Genomic DNA, 12,719 nt, shown 5'->3' with positions numbered 1-12,719 from the left:
TATCGGGTGCCCAGCATAGCCAGCGCTTCTCGGGCCAGGGAGCCACCGAAGCAATTTTGGAATTTAAGGAGTTTCTGGGGCAGACCATGTCTTACTTTGGTCTTCAAGCACAATGGATTTATTTACAGCACACAGACGCTGTACTGTACATAATAAGTTGGCTGGAATGTTTTATTCCGCATAGCCTAGCTACAATTATCACTCGTCTCTATTTTAACCGGTTATCAGATGGCTGTCTTTGGAACCAGCCTCACTCTATATTGGGCTATGACCTGCCGTACGTGTGGTTCATGTGGTTGTTTTAAGGCTACATGGGGAGTTGTAAAACTCAGAAACGGTATGTTCACTCTAAAGGCATTTATTGTATACTATCCTGAGTTGCTTGCACTAGGACTACATCCAACAAAGTGAGATCGTACATGACAAGATAAGCCTGCTATGCCATAGGTAGTGTGCAATGGCAGGGAATCCAGGATAAAGAAAGATTGCAAAAAAAAAAGACAAAAAAAACAACATAGCCAGATCACTCGGTTCTCAGAACGCGAGGGCCTTTCTTCTTAGTGGCACGCTTACGCTTGATACCCTTCTCAAAGGCAACGGCGTTGCTGTGGTCACGATCAAGGTTGTCGAGGTCCTTGACCTTGAAGATGCGAATAATCCAGTTTTCACTGGTGAATGCCTCCTCAAGGGTGTTGAGTTGTGGGCTTTCGGCCGGCAGTTTCACGCCACGGACACGGTCAACAGCCTGACCGGCGGGGAAGAGCGACTGGTAGTTGTAGTAAGACATTTTGTACCTATTAATTTTAGTTTTAGTTCTGAAGTATTGAAAGAAAGGGAAATGCTTACATCAAACTGTTCTTCATGGTGGGAGTAGCCTCCTCGTCAACACGGTACTCGCCACGAGCAGTGAAGAAGTCACGCTCCTTGATCTCATCCGGCCAGATACCCTCAGCGATACGGACCATCCACAGGAACTTGTTGAGGTCATCACCGGAGTAGCCCAGCAAACCACCGAACACAACCAGAACATAGTCAACATCATGTTGACGGAGGATAGGGTAGCTGACCTCCTCGCGGGAGCTCATAGCCTTACCAACGGTGGCAATGTGTGTGTTGTTCCAGGTGTTGTTGTCTACCAGAGTGGGGCGGTCAGCCATGCCACCAATCTGGTAACCATAGTCCCACCAAGACATGATCTTAGCGTTGTCGGGAGTGTTTTGACGGAGCCAGTAGTATGCTTCACGGTAATCGTCGATGATCATTTGGCTTCCATCCGGCAGACGACTGGCCAGAACAACTGAAGGTGAGGAGTAGGCGTTGGAAGTAACCCAAGTGCAGTGTGCAACGAAGATGAGCAGATAGAGGGTCAACGAGCCGGTCACGAAGGCCTTCGAGAAGTACGAATAAATGCCGACGACGGGATTCTTCATCTTGCCAAAAATCTTAGCATCTTTAGCATTGGCCTTGGCTTGAGTCTCAGCAGTAGGTTTCGACATAACCAGGAAGTTGTCAAGAACGCTAGACAAAGCAAGAGCCGCAGCAACACAGACAATTGGAGTGAGTGTCAGCATCAAACGAACCATGACGCCAGCGAAGTAGCTGGAGAGCACAGCATAAATGATAACGAACACGTGCTCATCGTTGAGCTTCTGGAAGCACAAGAACACACCAGCAGGGAAGAGCCAAATCAAGAAGTTCAGATCAAAGAAGAAAGCGGGCCAAGCAGTGGGCTGGTGCTCAGAGACAGACGCAATAATGGGAATGTGAATCTTGGCATAGCCGGTATCCCACAAAGAATAGAAACGGCCACTCCATGGAGCAATGACACCAGAGACAGTGAGCAGAACCAGACCAGCAAATCCAAGACCGAAAGTCAACAGAACCATAGAGGTCAGCAGCTTCTGGAACTGCTTGCCGGGCAGGAAGCCCCGGACGAATTCGGCGAATGCTACGAGCTGAAGGAGTCCAAACACCCCCAGGGCAGCCATGTGGTCACTGTTGCGGATGGGCAAGAATCCCACGAAAGGAATCTGCATACTTCCGAGCGTACCCAGAGCGTACCATGTGGTGTAGGCAATGTAGGTGCGAGAGCTGTAGCGGCCCATGCACAGGAGGACGAAGACATGGAGAGGAATGAGGTTGGTGATGAAGACATAACCACCCCAAGCGGACACCATGTATCCGTAGAAGAGAGCTGCCAAGGCACCCCACATGATTGAGCCATTCTTAACAGCCTTGATCCACAAGTAGAAGGTGAATACCAGGAGGAAGATGGCAATGGCCTCGTTATCATAACTGCCAGCCACGGAACGTGAGATATAACCAGGAGTAATTCCCATGAATGCTGCAGCCAAGAGACCAGCTGATGGGGAGGTTGACATTTCACATGTCAGAAGATACATGGCCAAAGCCGTGAGGCCAGAGAAACCGGGGGCGAGCAGAACGCAGATGTTCCGAATATCGACAGGGATCGTCAGGAGGCGTAGAATGTGGTAGATCACGCCGCTAGTCACCATCAGACCGGGGTACAATGTGCCACCAGTGACACGACCTAGAGGGTGCCATGTTCCTGCATTGACGAGCGATTTTATCAGCACTGCCCTGTGATACCATAGGGAACTTGAAGGCCACGCAAGCCGATATAAGGATGAACATACGGTCATCAAACCAATCCCAGAAACTATAGAAACCATTCTCAACCAAGTATTTTGTGGCTCGGAAGTTGAACCAAGGGTCGACTGTAAATTTGAAGAGGTTAATATCTTAATTGCGACAATCTGGCCCGTGGCCACGTTGTATACTGCATGAAACGTCAAGGAGAGATCGTACATTCGTGAATAATACTTTCAAAGCCTGTAATAAGATCAGTTACGTGTCAATTGTCAAGAGCTGAAGCATAATTGGGCCAGAACATACGAATAACACTGAACAATCGACTGGCGACGGCGGCGGCTGCAATCGTCAAGATAATGATGATCCGCAATAGACCGCGTGTGCGTTGGCCGGAGCTGCCTTTAAGCAGAACATCAAGAGAAGACTCGGCCATGATGGCCAGGAAGAAGGAGCAAAGTCCAAAAAACGAAATTAACAGTGAAACATGAAAATAAAGGAATGAGTGGCCTGTAATTGGCAATTGCAATGGATGCTCGGAGGTGTTGGAAGAGGGAGGGAGCTGCGCAAGGTGGTCACTTCTTGAGGGTCTTGGCATCGGAGAAAGGCGCCACCTCCGACTAATCTCCCCGCATCATCACTTGTTAACTCTTCATTCCCTACCTTTTTTTCTCTTCGATTTGTCGAACCTTTTGGGTTCATATTTCATTCACCGTCGATATTCATTATCTGAAGATAATCTTCTGCACATTTGGACCAACAAATGTCCTCTGGACACTCCGAGATGGAGCTGCCTCCTCTATCTATCGAGCAGCTCTCAAAGCTCGCCGTGTCAAACGTGTCCCCGTCACAGCTCTATGGCATCCTTTCTGAGTATGAGACAGATGCTAGACTAGTAGGTGTAGGCAGTGGTAGTCCAGAGACAGGAAGTGCCGACCCAGAGCTACTAAGCCTTTTCTATGCCAACTTCTTCTTCGCCCACCTTCTCACCAAACAAATGTTTGTCTCTTTGCTTCCATTTCCTAGAAATCCCACTAATCGACCTAAATGCAATACAGACCCGAAGCCCGAGCCTTAACTGAACGAATACCATCGAGCATACGCCACCAAGACCCTTCCTTACAGAACTGCCTCACTCTTTTACGGGCGATTTGGCAAGCAGAACATTCTCAGGTTTACCAAGCTATTCGAAACCTACCTTGGCCCAAGTCTCTACAGCCGTTAGTGCAGAGATATGAATGTATGGTTTCTTTTCTCTGGCTTCCACCAAGCGGAGCTCTTTATCAAATGCTGATTCCTTTTTTTGTTTAGGCTTCTTTCAAGACCAGACCTTGATTGCCGTCAGTACTTCATATGAGGCTATCCGGCTTCCAACAGCAGCGATGTATCTGGGACTTGATACAGCTGCCGCAGAACGAGGAGATCCAACAATAGTACAAAAGTTCACAGATTGCGGATGGAAATGGGATTCTGAGACTAAGCTGCTACATCCAGTTCCGATCATTGTACCATCCGTTGAACCACAACCCTCCAACGGAATTCGAGATGCAATGGCAATGCTGGGAAATCGTGGATGATCAACGGTACAATGAATGAATATTAGAGCTATAATAGGTTGCTGGGAGGATGATTCGTGATGCTGAATGACGCGTCTACATCGCCCTGGGTTACTAAGGGCACAAGGAAGATTAAGCCGGAAGCCCAGAACCAAATACTTATGTAGACTGACTCCAATGGAGGACTCAATAATAACGCCGGAATGCATAACGATCTTTTGCTCTTTCTTGTGGTCCAAACTGTAGTGTACAGACGCACGACAGCCCAGGGTATGTACAGGACCCAAATGATAACGTCTAAAACGATGACAAAAGGAAATAAAACGACTCAAAAAGACACCATTCCATCTTTCGCTGGCAATGTTGCAACTCGAGGGGAATCGGCCCCAAAACAATCGTACAAGTAAATGGTTCCTAACAAATAATTTCTAATACCCTGGGGGGAGGTGCGAATTCCGCAAAGAGATGCGTATCATTCCTCCTCTATCCCATTCTTGTCATATTTAGGAGGACTCCGTGGCCTTGGCCTGCAAGAATGCCTCGAGGTCGAATTTGGGGTTCTCGGGATCGGTGATCACTAGACAAGGGGATATGTTAGCATTGAGCATTGGGTGGGTATTCGGCATTATCGGATGAAATTGAGTATGTCGATGGATGTGAACGGGGAATTATCACGTACAGCCAGAGGCTTGTGTGTTGATCTCCTGGGGCTGGCTGCGCTTCTTCCACTCGGCCTTAGCCTGCTCGATCAGGCGCTCCTTGCGTGTGTATTCATGGTCAATGTCTGCGCGCTTGGCCGCAGAGCTGATAGACGACTGGTGGTAGACTCCGTAAACGAGACCGGCAACGAGAGCCGAGTAGCGGAGAACCTGTATGATTGCGAAGAATAGTCAACATCCGATGTCGCATTTGAGGGGGATATGGGACGGCGACACTGGTGTCAAGGACTCACGTTAACACCCTGTGAGCTAGCCATTATTAAAAGTCTCCGAGAGATAATGAATGAACAATATATTAAGAAGCGGGAAACCGTTTCACAGGCGTGGGCTGGCAATGGCAGGTAAAGGCTCGGGATGGGGCAAGGCGAGTTCTCTGTCCCTGTCTGCGCGAGTTTTTCCGGCGCCGTTCGGAGAGGCTTATGTCATCCCCCGTAAAGAAAGCGCAACACGATGTAACTACATCTACAAAACACAAGCTAGGCCAGTCAAGCAGGATGTCTTCCATACAGCAACGCAAGAATGAGATCTTGGCCAAAAAGGCTAAGCTGGCGGAGCTGAAGAAGCAACGCGAGCTTCGACAAAAAGAATTCACAAATACTCGGAACAGTGTTGGAGATGCTTCAGAGGTAAACACACGCACCCCATGGAGCTATTATAGTTTTGATGGAATATCTAACAGTGCTTTTATAGATCGTTTCTCCAGTCCCCAGTCGCTCTGATAGTAGAGCCGAGCTTGACGATTTAATTTCTCGCCTGGTAGATCGCCCCGGGTCAGCCACCATCAGCCAAGCAGCGGAAGGCCAGTCGGGGAAAGGAAGTCGCCCAAATTCAGTCCTAAGTGCCAGCCAACTGAGTGGAGAGAACGCTGAGACATATCCGCCTTCATCCCGCCCGCAGCTACAGTCCATTGCTGTACAAACTGTTGGAGAGGCGACCTACATCTCTTCTGAACCCGAAGCCCCGCCTCCCCCTGAACACAGGCCAGAAGTTGTTACATATAGCAAAGCCGTGCAAACAGATGATCTGGGTACACAAACCGAATCCCAGGATGGCTCTGTAGCTTCGGACAATGAGGATCCACCGGATGCGACACGATCGAGCAAACGTTTAAGTCGACGAGGCCGAGAGCGGGATGAGGAGATCAGACAAAAGATTCGCAAAGAGATTGAAGATGAACTACAAGCGACAGACCAGGATGCAGAGAATGCTTCGGCCGCTCAAGCCAAACTACGGTACCCATTACGCACACTTGACGATGACGAGTTGAAAGCCGTGACATCTTCAAATGACTTCTTGGACTTTGTGGAACGATCATCTAAGGTTATTGAGAGGGCGCTTGATGAGGATTATGATGTTCTTGCAGATTATGAACTTGGCGGTACTCATGGAGATCTGGAGGAAGACGAAGAGACCGGCAAAAAGCGAAGAGGCATTCGGGAAGTTTGCCAATTCTGGGACGAGCGATGGAGCAAGAAGCGCACGATCACTGATATTAGCTTTTCTCCAAAGGTAAGAGACGAGGCAGTCCTCAATAAATGAAGGCCAATCACGCTAATCCAGAAACAGTTCCCAGAATTGGTGCTTGCATCTTACACAAAGAACCCCTCAGCCCCCCATGAACCGGATGGACTGGTTCAAGTTTGGAACCAACATTTACAATCCCGCCCAGAATACGTTTTCCACGCGACGTCTGACATTCTTACCGCCAAATTCTCTCCCTTTCATCCTAACTTGATCGTCGGTGGCTCGTATTCAGGACAGGTGCTCTTATGGGATACTCGTTCCTCGCGCATGGGCGGAGGTGCTCCTGTGCAGAAAACACCATTGACCGGATCTGGACACACCCATCCTGTCTACAGCATTTCGATTGTTGGAACTCAGAACGCTCATAACATCTTGACTGCCTCTACAGATGGAGTGGTCTGTGGATGGACCGTAGATATGCTCTCTCAGCCTCAGGAGTACCTGGAGCTGACTACTCCCCCTCCCTCCAAGACTGAAGATCTTGCACCCACTACCATGTCCTTCCCGCAATCAGACCCAACTTTCTTCATCGTTGGTACTGAGGAAGGTGGCATCTATCCTTGCCATCGATATGATCGAGCTGGTGCTAAGGCTGGCACCGATCACCGTCTCGCCTACCGTGGCCACGCAGCACCAATTATGTCTACGGCATTCCACCCAGCCCGAGGCCCCGTTGACTTGGGTGACCTCATGCTTAGCTCTAGCCTGGACTGGAGCGTTAAGCTTTGGCGTGTGCGACCCCCTGCCACAACTGCTTCCGTCACCTCTACAGTGGCTTCTGCTCAAGTTGTTTCCCCTATCTTGGACATAAACAGAGAGGATGTGGTCTACGATGCACGCTGGTCCCCGCACAGGCCAGGTGTATTCTCCCTTGTCGATGGTGCTGGCAACCTCGAAGTTTGGGATCTCTATGCAGATACTGAGGTTCCCGTTGTCAAGACAACTCCCTCGCGTGGTCCCGGTGCTGTTATATCTCGCAGTCTGAACAAGGTTGCATGGGAGGAACGTGAAGGCAGACGTCTGGCCACTGGTGGACTTAACGGAGTCGTGACCGTTTTTGAGGTAGGCAAGGGTCTCGGTGGCCCCGCGGAGGAGGTACCTTCAGATGAGTGGACGGGAATGAAGCGACTGGTTGGAAAATTGGAACAGAAAGATCGGGTAGCTTAAGGCTTTCCATTGCTTTCTTTCTTGTGCTTCTGGTTCACTGAGTCTCTTTTCTTCTCCTGTATCCAGTCTTTTGCCATATACCCCTTTCTTTCTCTTCGATGACATGTGGATTGTTGTATCTACCTCTTCTTCCCTGTATTTATCAGAAAGTTACAAAAAGAGACTCAACTAATTTAGCTGCAAAATCATGATGTTTTAATGGCCAACTCAATGTTTCATCAATTAATATTTTCCCCCGTCCACAGTCTATAATATGAATCGTTATGACCCTAAATTCCCCGATATAAATACAACTAATACTGCAGCATATGCAGCTGCAGCGCCAAATATTTCTGCCCTTTTTGCGCTCGTCAATAACGCGATACTCAAAGCAAAAATAAATGTATAGGCGACCACTAGACCCAACTTCGTAGTCGGGTTATCAATAACATAGAGACTTATAATCGCAACAACCAGGAGAACCGCGGAGAACAGGATACTCATCGCAGCAACAATGCGCGTTATATGCTGTCCCTTATAGATCGTCGTTTGATCCAGGGGGTCACTCCCCTTGTGCCTCTGAAAGACCCAGTGATCTTGCAGGAATTTTGAGAGAATATCTTCGTCGTCGACCTTTTTTAAGGAAACCAAGTCGTCAGCTTCTTTCAGCATGTCCTTCGCGTTTCCGCTTATTATAGGAACCGATGGTAAGTAAGCGCTTTTCCAAGCATTTCCTTCGATATAATCGCGGTAGGTAGAGAGAACACGATCGCCAGGTCCGCTTAATTCGGAGATTTGAGATTGTCGAAGAAGCGCTTCTTCTAGGTTCAAAAGTCAGCTGATGATCAAGTAGTCGATGGACTGGAAATGGTGATCCAACCATATTCTTTCATCTTCGACGATAACTCGGCTGCTTTTTCAAGTCGCTTTTTCTCTAGTCTTGTCGAGTCAGCACCTAGCTGTATGAGTGTTTCCCATCGACGTGATGCCTGTCGAGATTCTAGATCTGAACTCTTTCGCGCTTCTTCATCGAGTTCATCGATCTCCTGCTCTAACTGAATGAGACCGCTCTGCAAGTGAAGGAGGTTTCGCGCACTCAGACGCCTGAACCTGCGGAATACGAGAGTTTCGCCATCTGGGTCTCGGCCTATCCAGCTAGCAAGCGCCGGGTAGCCATCCCGTACCTGGCCAAGTTCCACGCGATTCAAGTTCTGAGTCGCTGCCATACGAGTAAAAATTTGATTCTCATATCTAGTGGTTGTAATATTTCAAAGCAAGCACTACTACGAGCTCGTGCCAGTGTGCCAGCGATCGCTCGTGTTGGGATGATATCCCATGAGAAGCCGTAAGCGCCAACCAGTAGCTTTCCACCACGTCAGCGTAGGGTGGCTGAGCTGAAATGATCGGATGCATGCGGTTGCCTCTTCTCCGCATGAAATGACAAAGAAGGCAGAGTATATATGAGAGGACTCGATCTCACGGTTTATCCCACTCTTCCTATAGCTCGCAGGGTATCTCTCTAAATGTTGGCCAAGCTTGGCGAACCCCCGAGGCATGTTATCCACTCCGGGCTAACTTGTGTTTGAGCTCTTGTCTTACGTCTTACAGGGAACCCCTCGAGCGACCCGTTCGTGGTGAGCCAGCAGGGTTGCCAATGAGCTCTTTCGGTGCAACGCATACTGGCTGCCATGAGAGGGGAACTACTATAAAAAATCTAGGGAATAATCAAACGGATCCCTCTAGGACCTACAAAGCCCCCTATGTTGAAGCCGATTCCATCGATTTCTACTCACTGGCCACTGGCTCAACTAACACCGATTTTACTCCCGATGATTTTACACCCGCCAATGTCATCACAAGAGAACAGTTGGTAAATGAAGCGAGGGAAATTTATGCAGGGTTAGCTATAGTAGAGGGTAAGTGCACAACAAAGCCAGGGAAGGATGAAAGACGTTCTTCTAGCACTTATAAAAGCCCCCACGTCGAAGCCGATTCCGTCGATATCCATTCACTGGCATCTGGTACTCATTCAACTAACACCGATGGCGATCCCGATGGTGTCACTCCCCCCGATATCCTCACAATAGAAGAGTTGATAGAGGAGGTGAGGGGCATCTATTCAGGGTTGGCTATGGTAGAAAAAAAGTGCATCGAAATTGACAAGCAACAAATGGATTCAGAATCCGACCTTTCTCCATCACAATGGGAGGCTTTTATCTCCCTACATCGCACCCTACTTTATGAGTATCACGATTTTTTTCTAGCGTCGCAACACCCATCGGTAAGCCCAGCGCTACATCAACTGGCAACAAAGTATCAAATTCCCGCAAGAATGTGGCGATACGACATTCACTCCTTTCTTGAGCTAGCACGACAAAAGTGCCCAGGATCTCTGGAGCAAATGTTGAGTTTTATCCATATCGCCTATTCAATGATTACAGTGTTACTCGAGGTTCTTCCGCAATGCAAAGAAACATGGATCGAATGTTTGGGGGATCTCGCCCGGTGCCGCATGGCTATCGAAGATGATAATGTTGAACCACCCGACATATTCGCAAATAACATTGCCAAGTCCAATCGACTTTCAAGCCGGCCGGGTATACTATCAACAGCCTTATACGAGAGATTCACGGGATATGCACACTACAAGAAGCCCGGTCCCGAACCAGAAAACACACCATCCGACAATAATGATGTGCGCGTCTTCGAAATACCATGCCAGCTCGCAGACAAATTCACCCACGCACTCGGCGATTACGGTGCAAGCAGAAACTTCATGCGAGAAGACTACGCTATTTATCTCGGATTGTCAATCAATCGAGACAACACTCCCAAAACAACCATCGGCAATGGGAAACAGATTAAGTGTGTAGGAACAACCACCGTCCCATTCAAATTCACTGGCGAAAAAGACGTCCACCATCTCAAATTCCATCTCTTACCAAATTGCGTCCACAACGTAATACTCGGGAAAGCATTCTTAAAACTAACCAAGACGTTCTCAAATACAACAAACTTCCTCCGCCGCGTGAAAGAAATAATAGTGAAAGGGACATCGCACTTCAATCTCTTATATCTGGGGACATCTAAACCCATGTTTGAGGGGACTGTCAATGGCCAGAGTCAAACTGCTCTTGCTGATTCCGGCTCAAAGGTGCTCGTCATGGATGAAGATTATGCCCGGAGCATTGGACTGAAGATCCATGCTGGGTATCAGGATCGAACAATATTGACGTTCGCTGATAATTCGGTTGCCAGTACAGTCGGGATGGCTTATAACGTCGAATGGCGTTTTGGTCGAGACGATATATTGAGTCCGGCTCATCTTCTGAATTTCCATATTCTGAAAAATGCCCCTGCAAATGTCATTCTAAATGATACCCTACTATTTGATACTCAGGCTTTTTCACGATATCAGCCGTTTCTCATCGACAATGATGATTATGATGATGACTTCGAAGAATTTGAAGACGAAGGCATGCCACAGATCTATATTTTCGCAATTGACAAAAAGGAGAAGCAAGCGACCAGTAAGTAAGCTCATCGTTATAGCTCTTCATACCTAACTAATGGATTCTTCTTCCTAATGACAGCAATATCTATGTCACTAGCCGACATACAATACCTAGAAGTCGTTCGTCGTGGAGAAGATGATGATCGCATATCCGCTCTTCCAGAAACCGCCAGATCAGTCGCAGAAATGACCGAAGAACAAAGACGCGCCGATTGGGATCTGAAATTTGCGGCTGTACAGTCAAGGGTTCATTCGCAGCGACTGCATCCATCATCTATCACAGCTGTTTCGCACGTTCAATTGACTTCGTCAGGCTCAAATCAAAGTGCAAGTACGAGTACGAGTACAACAACTGCGCAACAAACAACTCACCCTCCTCGACGTCATAGAAGGGGCTTTTCAAAAGTCTCTACTTGGTTTAGACGTGGGAAAGTGACATTGAGTACAATCTAAGAATTGAAAAGTTACATTACAAGGCTATAGAAATTCAGGTTTTATCAACTGCCTAGAGTGAACTAGGTAGTGAATCTCGCGCAGGTTTGTGTGGATTCGATATTTTAAGCTCCAACCTGACAGAGGTCTCGACCGACATCCAGATGAAGAAGGTTTGGCCCCTCGCTCTCCGCCCCATTTTAAGAACGAGACAAGGCTCGCAGCATGATGACGAAGAGACGAAAAGAAAAGATCAAGACCGATATCGGATTAGACAAGTCGAATAATCTTGGAATGGAAAGCATTCAAATATTTAAGGGTAGTTACTGCACTAGGAAACAGCCTGTATACCGGTCGGGGTAGCAAATCAGTTCCAAATATCGCGACTAATCATGAATACCAAGCTCAAATTCGCCGAGAGTCGGAACAATATGAAGAAGACCGTGCTTTGATTTTCATATTAGCCGTCTTACAGCAGATAATAAAATAAAACAAAGTTCTACGTTAAACTATCGTGTTAGAGAGGAAAGTTAATATCAAATTCTTCTCTAAACGTAAATCGCCTCGGAAGACAACCGAAGATGCCCAGAAAGGAAAGAAAGCGAGCAGATAATAGATACATAAGAATAAAAATAAGAACTCAAATCATTCTAGAATACCGGCCAATTTCCTCATCCGGAACATGATGTCAATACCAGTACCAACAATCCAACAATCCGCGGCAATATCATCCTCAATTAGTCGTCAGACGCTGACGGAAACTTCCATGGACAAAGCTAATGCTCATGATCATTATCTGGATAGGATCCACCCGATCCGAGGATGGAGGTAACCTTAACTGTGCTTAACCAGTTATATTTCCCTGTTTGTCCAGCTATGGAGTCACGGTGGATACTTCTCTTGGGGTCTAATGTTTCTTTAATACCCTTCAACCAGGCAAAAAGTGGCCGCGCCGTAAAGACTGACCGACGAAACCCGAGGCCATGGACTGTGGCTGAAATATACATTTAGACGGGGAAGTTCCATTTATCGCTAAAATCTAACCCACTTTTTGTGCGGGATCGGCGCAAGGGTAGAGTAGATCAAATGTATTTTAACGTGCAGTAGTCGCTGATCATGATCAACTTGGAAAAGGCTTTTGCATAGCTGAGGAGAACTTGAAGTTAGAGCTGTTACAGCTGGTGCCTATTGTTCACGTTTGAAATATTCGCATCCATG

At 47.6% G+C, this 12,719-nt stretch overlaps 6 protein-coding genes across 6 annotated transcripts; 3 read left to right on the top strand and 3 right to left on the bottom strand.

Moving 5' to 3' along the window:
* Positions 1 to 523: 523 nt before the first annotated feature.
* Positions 524 to 3,046, bottom strand: N7478_002525 (dolichyl-diphosphooligosaccharide--protein glycosyltransferase subunit STT3; the record flags this gene model as incomplete). Its single annotated transcript, XM_056918739.1, has 5 exons — positions 524 to 794; positions 847 to 2,569; positions 2,658 to 2,738; positions 2,830 to 2,853; positions 2,917 to 3,046. 5 exons carry the CDS (start codon positions 3,044 to 3,046, stop codon positions 524 to 526), a joined length of 2,229 nt encoding a protein of 742 aa, XP_056781897.1.
* Positions 3,047 to 3,373: 327 nt separating this feature from the next.
* Positions 3,374 to 4,187, top strand: N7478_002524 (CSN8/PSMD8/EIF3K family protein; the record flags this gene model as incomplete). The annotated part of the gene is made up of 3 exons (XM_056918738.1): positions 3,374 to 3,609; positions 3,669 to 3,850; positions 3,922 to 4,187. The coding sequence occupies 3 exons, from the start codon at positions 3,374 to 3,376 to the stop codon at positions 4,185 to 4,187; spliced, it is 684 nt and encodes a 227-aa protein (XP_056781896.1).
* Positions 4,188 to 4,669: 482 nt separating this feature from the next.
* Positions 4,670 to 5,198, bottom strand: N7478_002523 (ATP synthase subunit e; the record flags this gene model as incomplete). Its single annotated transcript, XM_056918737.1, has 3 exons — positions 5,119 to 5,198; positions 4,846 to 5,035; positions 4,670 to 4,743 (listed from the first exon to the last, which is right to left on the bottom strand). The coding sequence occupies exons 1-3, from the start codon at positions 5,140 to 5,142 to the stop codon at positions 4,670 to 4,672; spliced, it is 288 nt and encodes a 95-aa protein (XP_056781895.1). The 5' UTR covers positions 5,143 to 5,198.
* A 181-nt stretch (positions 5,199 to 5,379) lies between these two features.
* N7478_002522 (uncharacterized protein) lies at positions 5,380 to 7,576 on the top strand (the record flags this gene model as incomplete). The annotated part of the gene is made up of 3 exons (XM_056918736.1): positions 5,380 to 5,511; positions 5,576 to 6,394; positions 6,452 to 7,576. The coding sequence occupies 3 exons, from the start codon at positions 5,380 to 5,382 to the stop codon at positions 7,574 to 7,576; spliced, it is 2,076 nt and encodes a 691-aa protein (XP_056781894.1).
* Positions 7,577 to 7,798: 222 nt separating this feature from the next.
* N7478_002521 (uncharacterized protein) lies at positions 7,799 to 8,781 on the bottom strand (the record flags this gene model as incomplete). The annotated part of the gene is made up of 3 exons (XM_056918735.1): positions 7,799 to 7,822; positions 7,877 to 8,376; positions 8,436 to 8,781. The coding sequence occupies 3 exons, from the start codon at positions 8,779 to 8,781 to the stop codon at positions 7,799 to 7,801; spliced, it is 870 nt and encodes a 289-aa protein (XP_056781893.1).
* Positions 8,782 to 9,209: 428 nt separating this feature from the next.
* On the top strand, positions 9,210 to 11,093 carry N7478_002520 (retropepsin-like aspartic protease; the record flags this gene model as incomplete). The annotated part of the gene is made up of 1 exon (XM_056918734.1): positions 9,210 to 11,093. The coding sequence occupies one exon, from the start codon at positions 9,210 to 9,212 to the stop codon at positions 11,091 to 11,093; it is 1,884 nt and encodes a 627-aa protein (XP_056781892.1).
* Positions 11,094 to 12,719: the final 1,626 nt, after the last annotated feature.

The sequence above is a fragment of the Penicillium angulare genome (assembly GCF_028827245.1).
Source record: "Penicillium angulare strain IBT 27051 chromosome Unknown utg000003l_segment0_segment0, whole genome shotgun sequence".
Classification (NCBI taxonomy): Eukaryota; Fungi; Ascomycota; class Eurotiomycetes; order Eurotiales; family Aspergillaceae; genus Penicillium; species Penicillium angulare.
The sequence above is the reverse complement of the archived record's forward strand: the minus strand, read 5'-3'. Positions and strand labels throughout refer to the sequence as shown.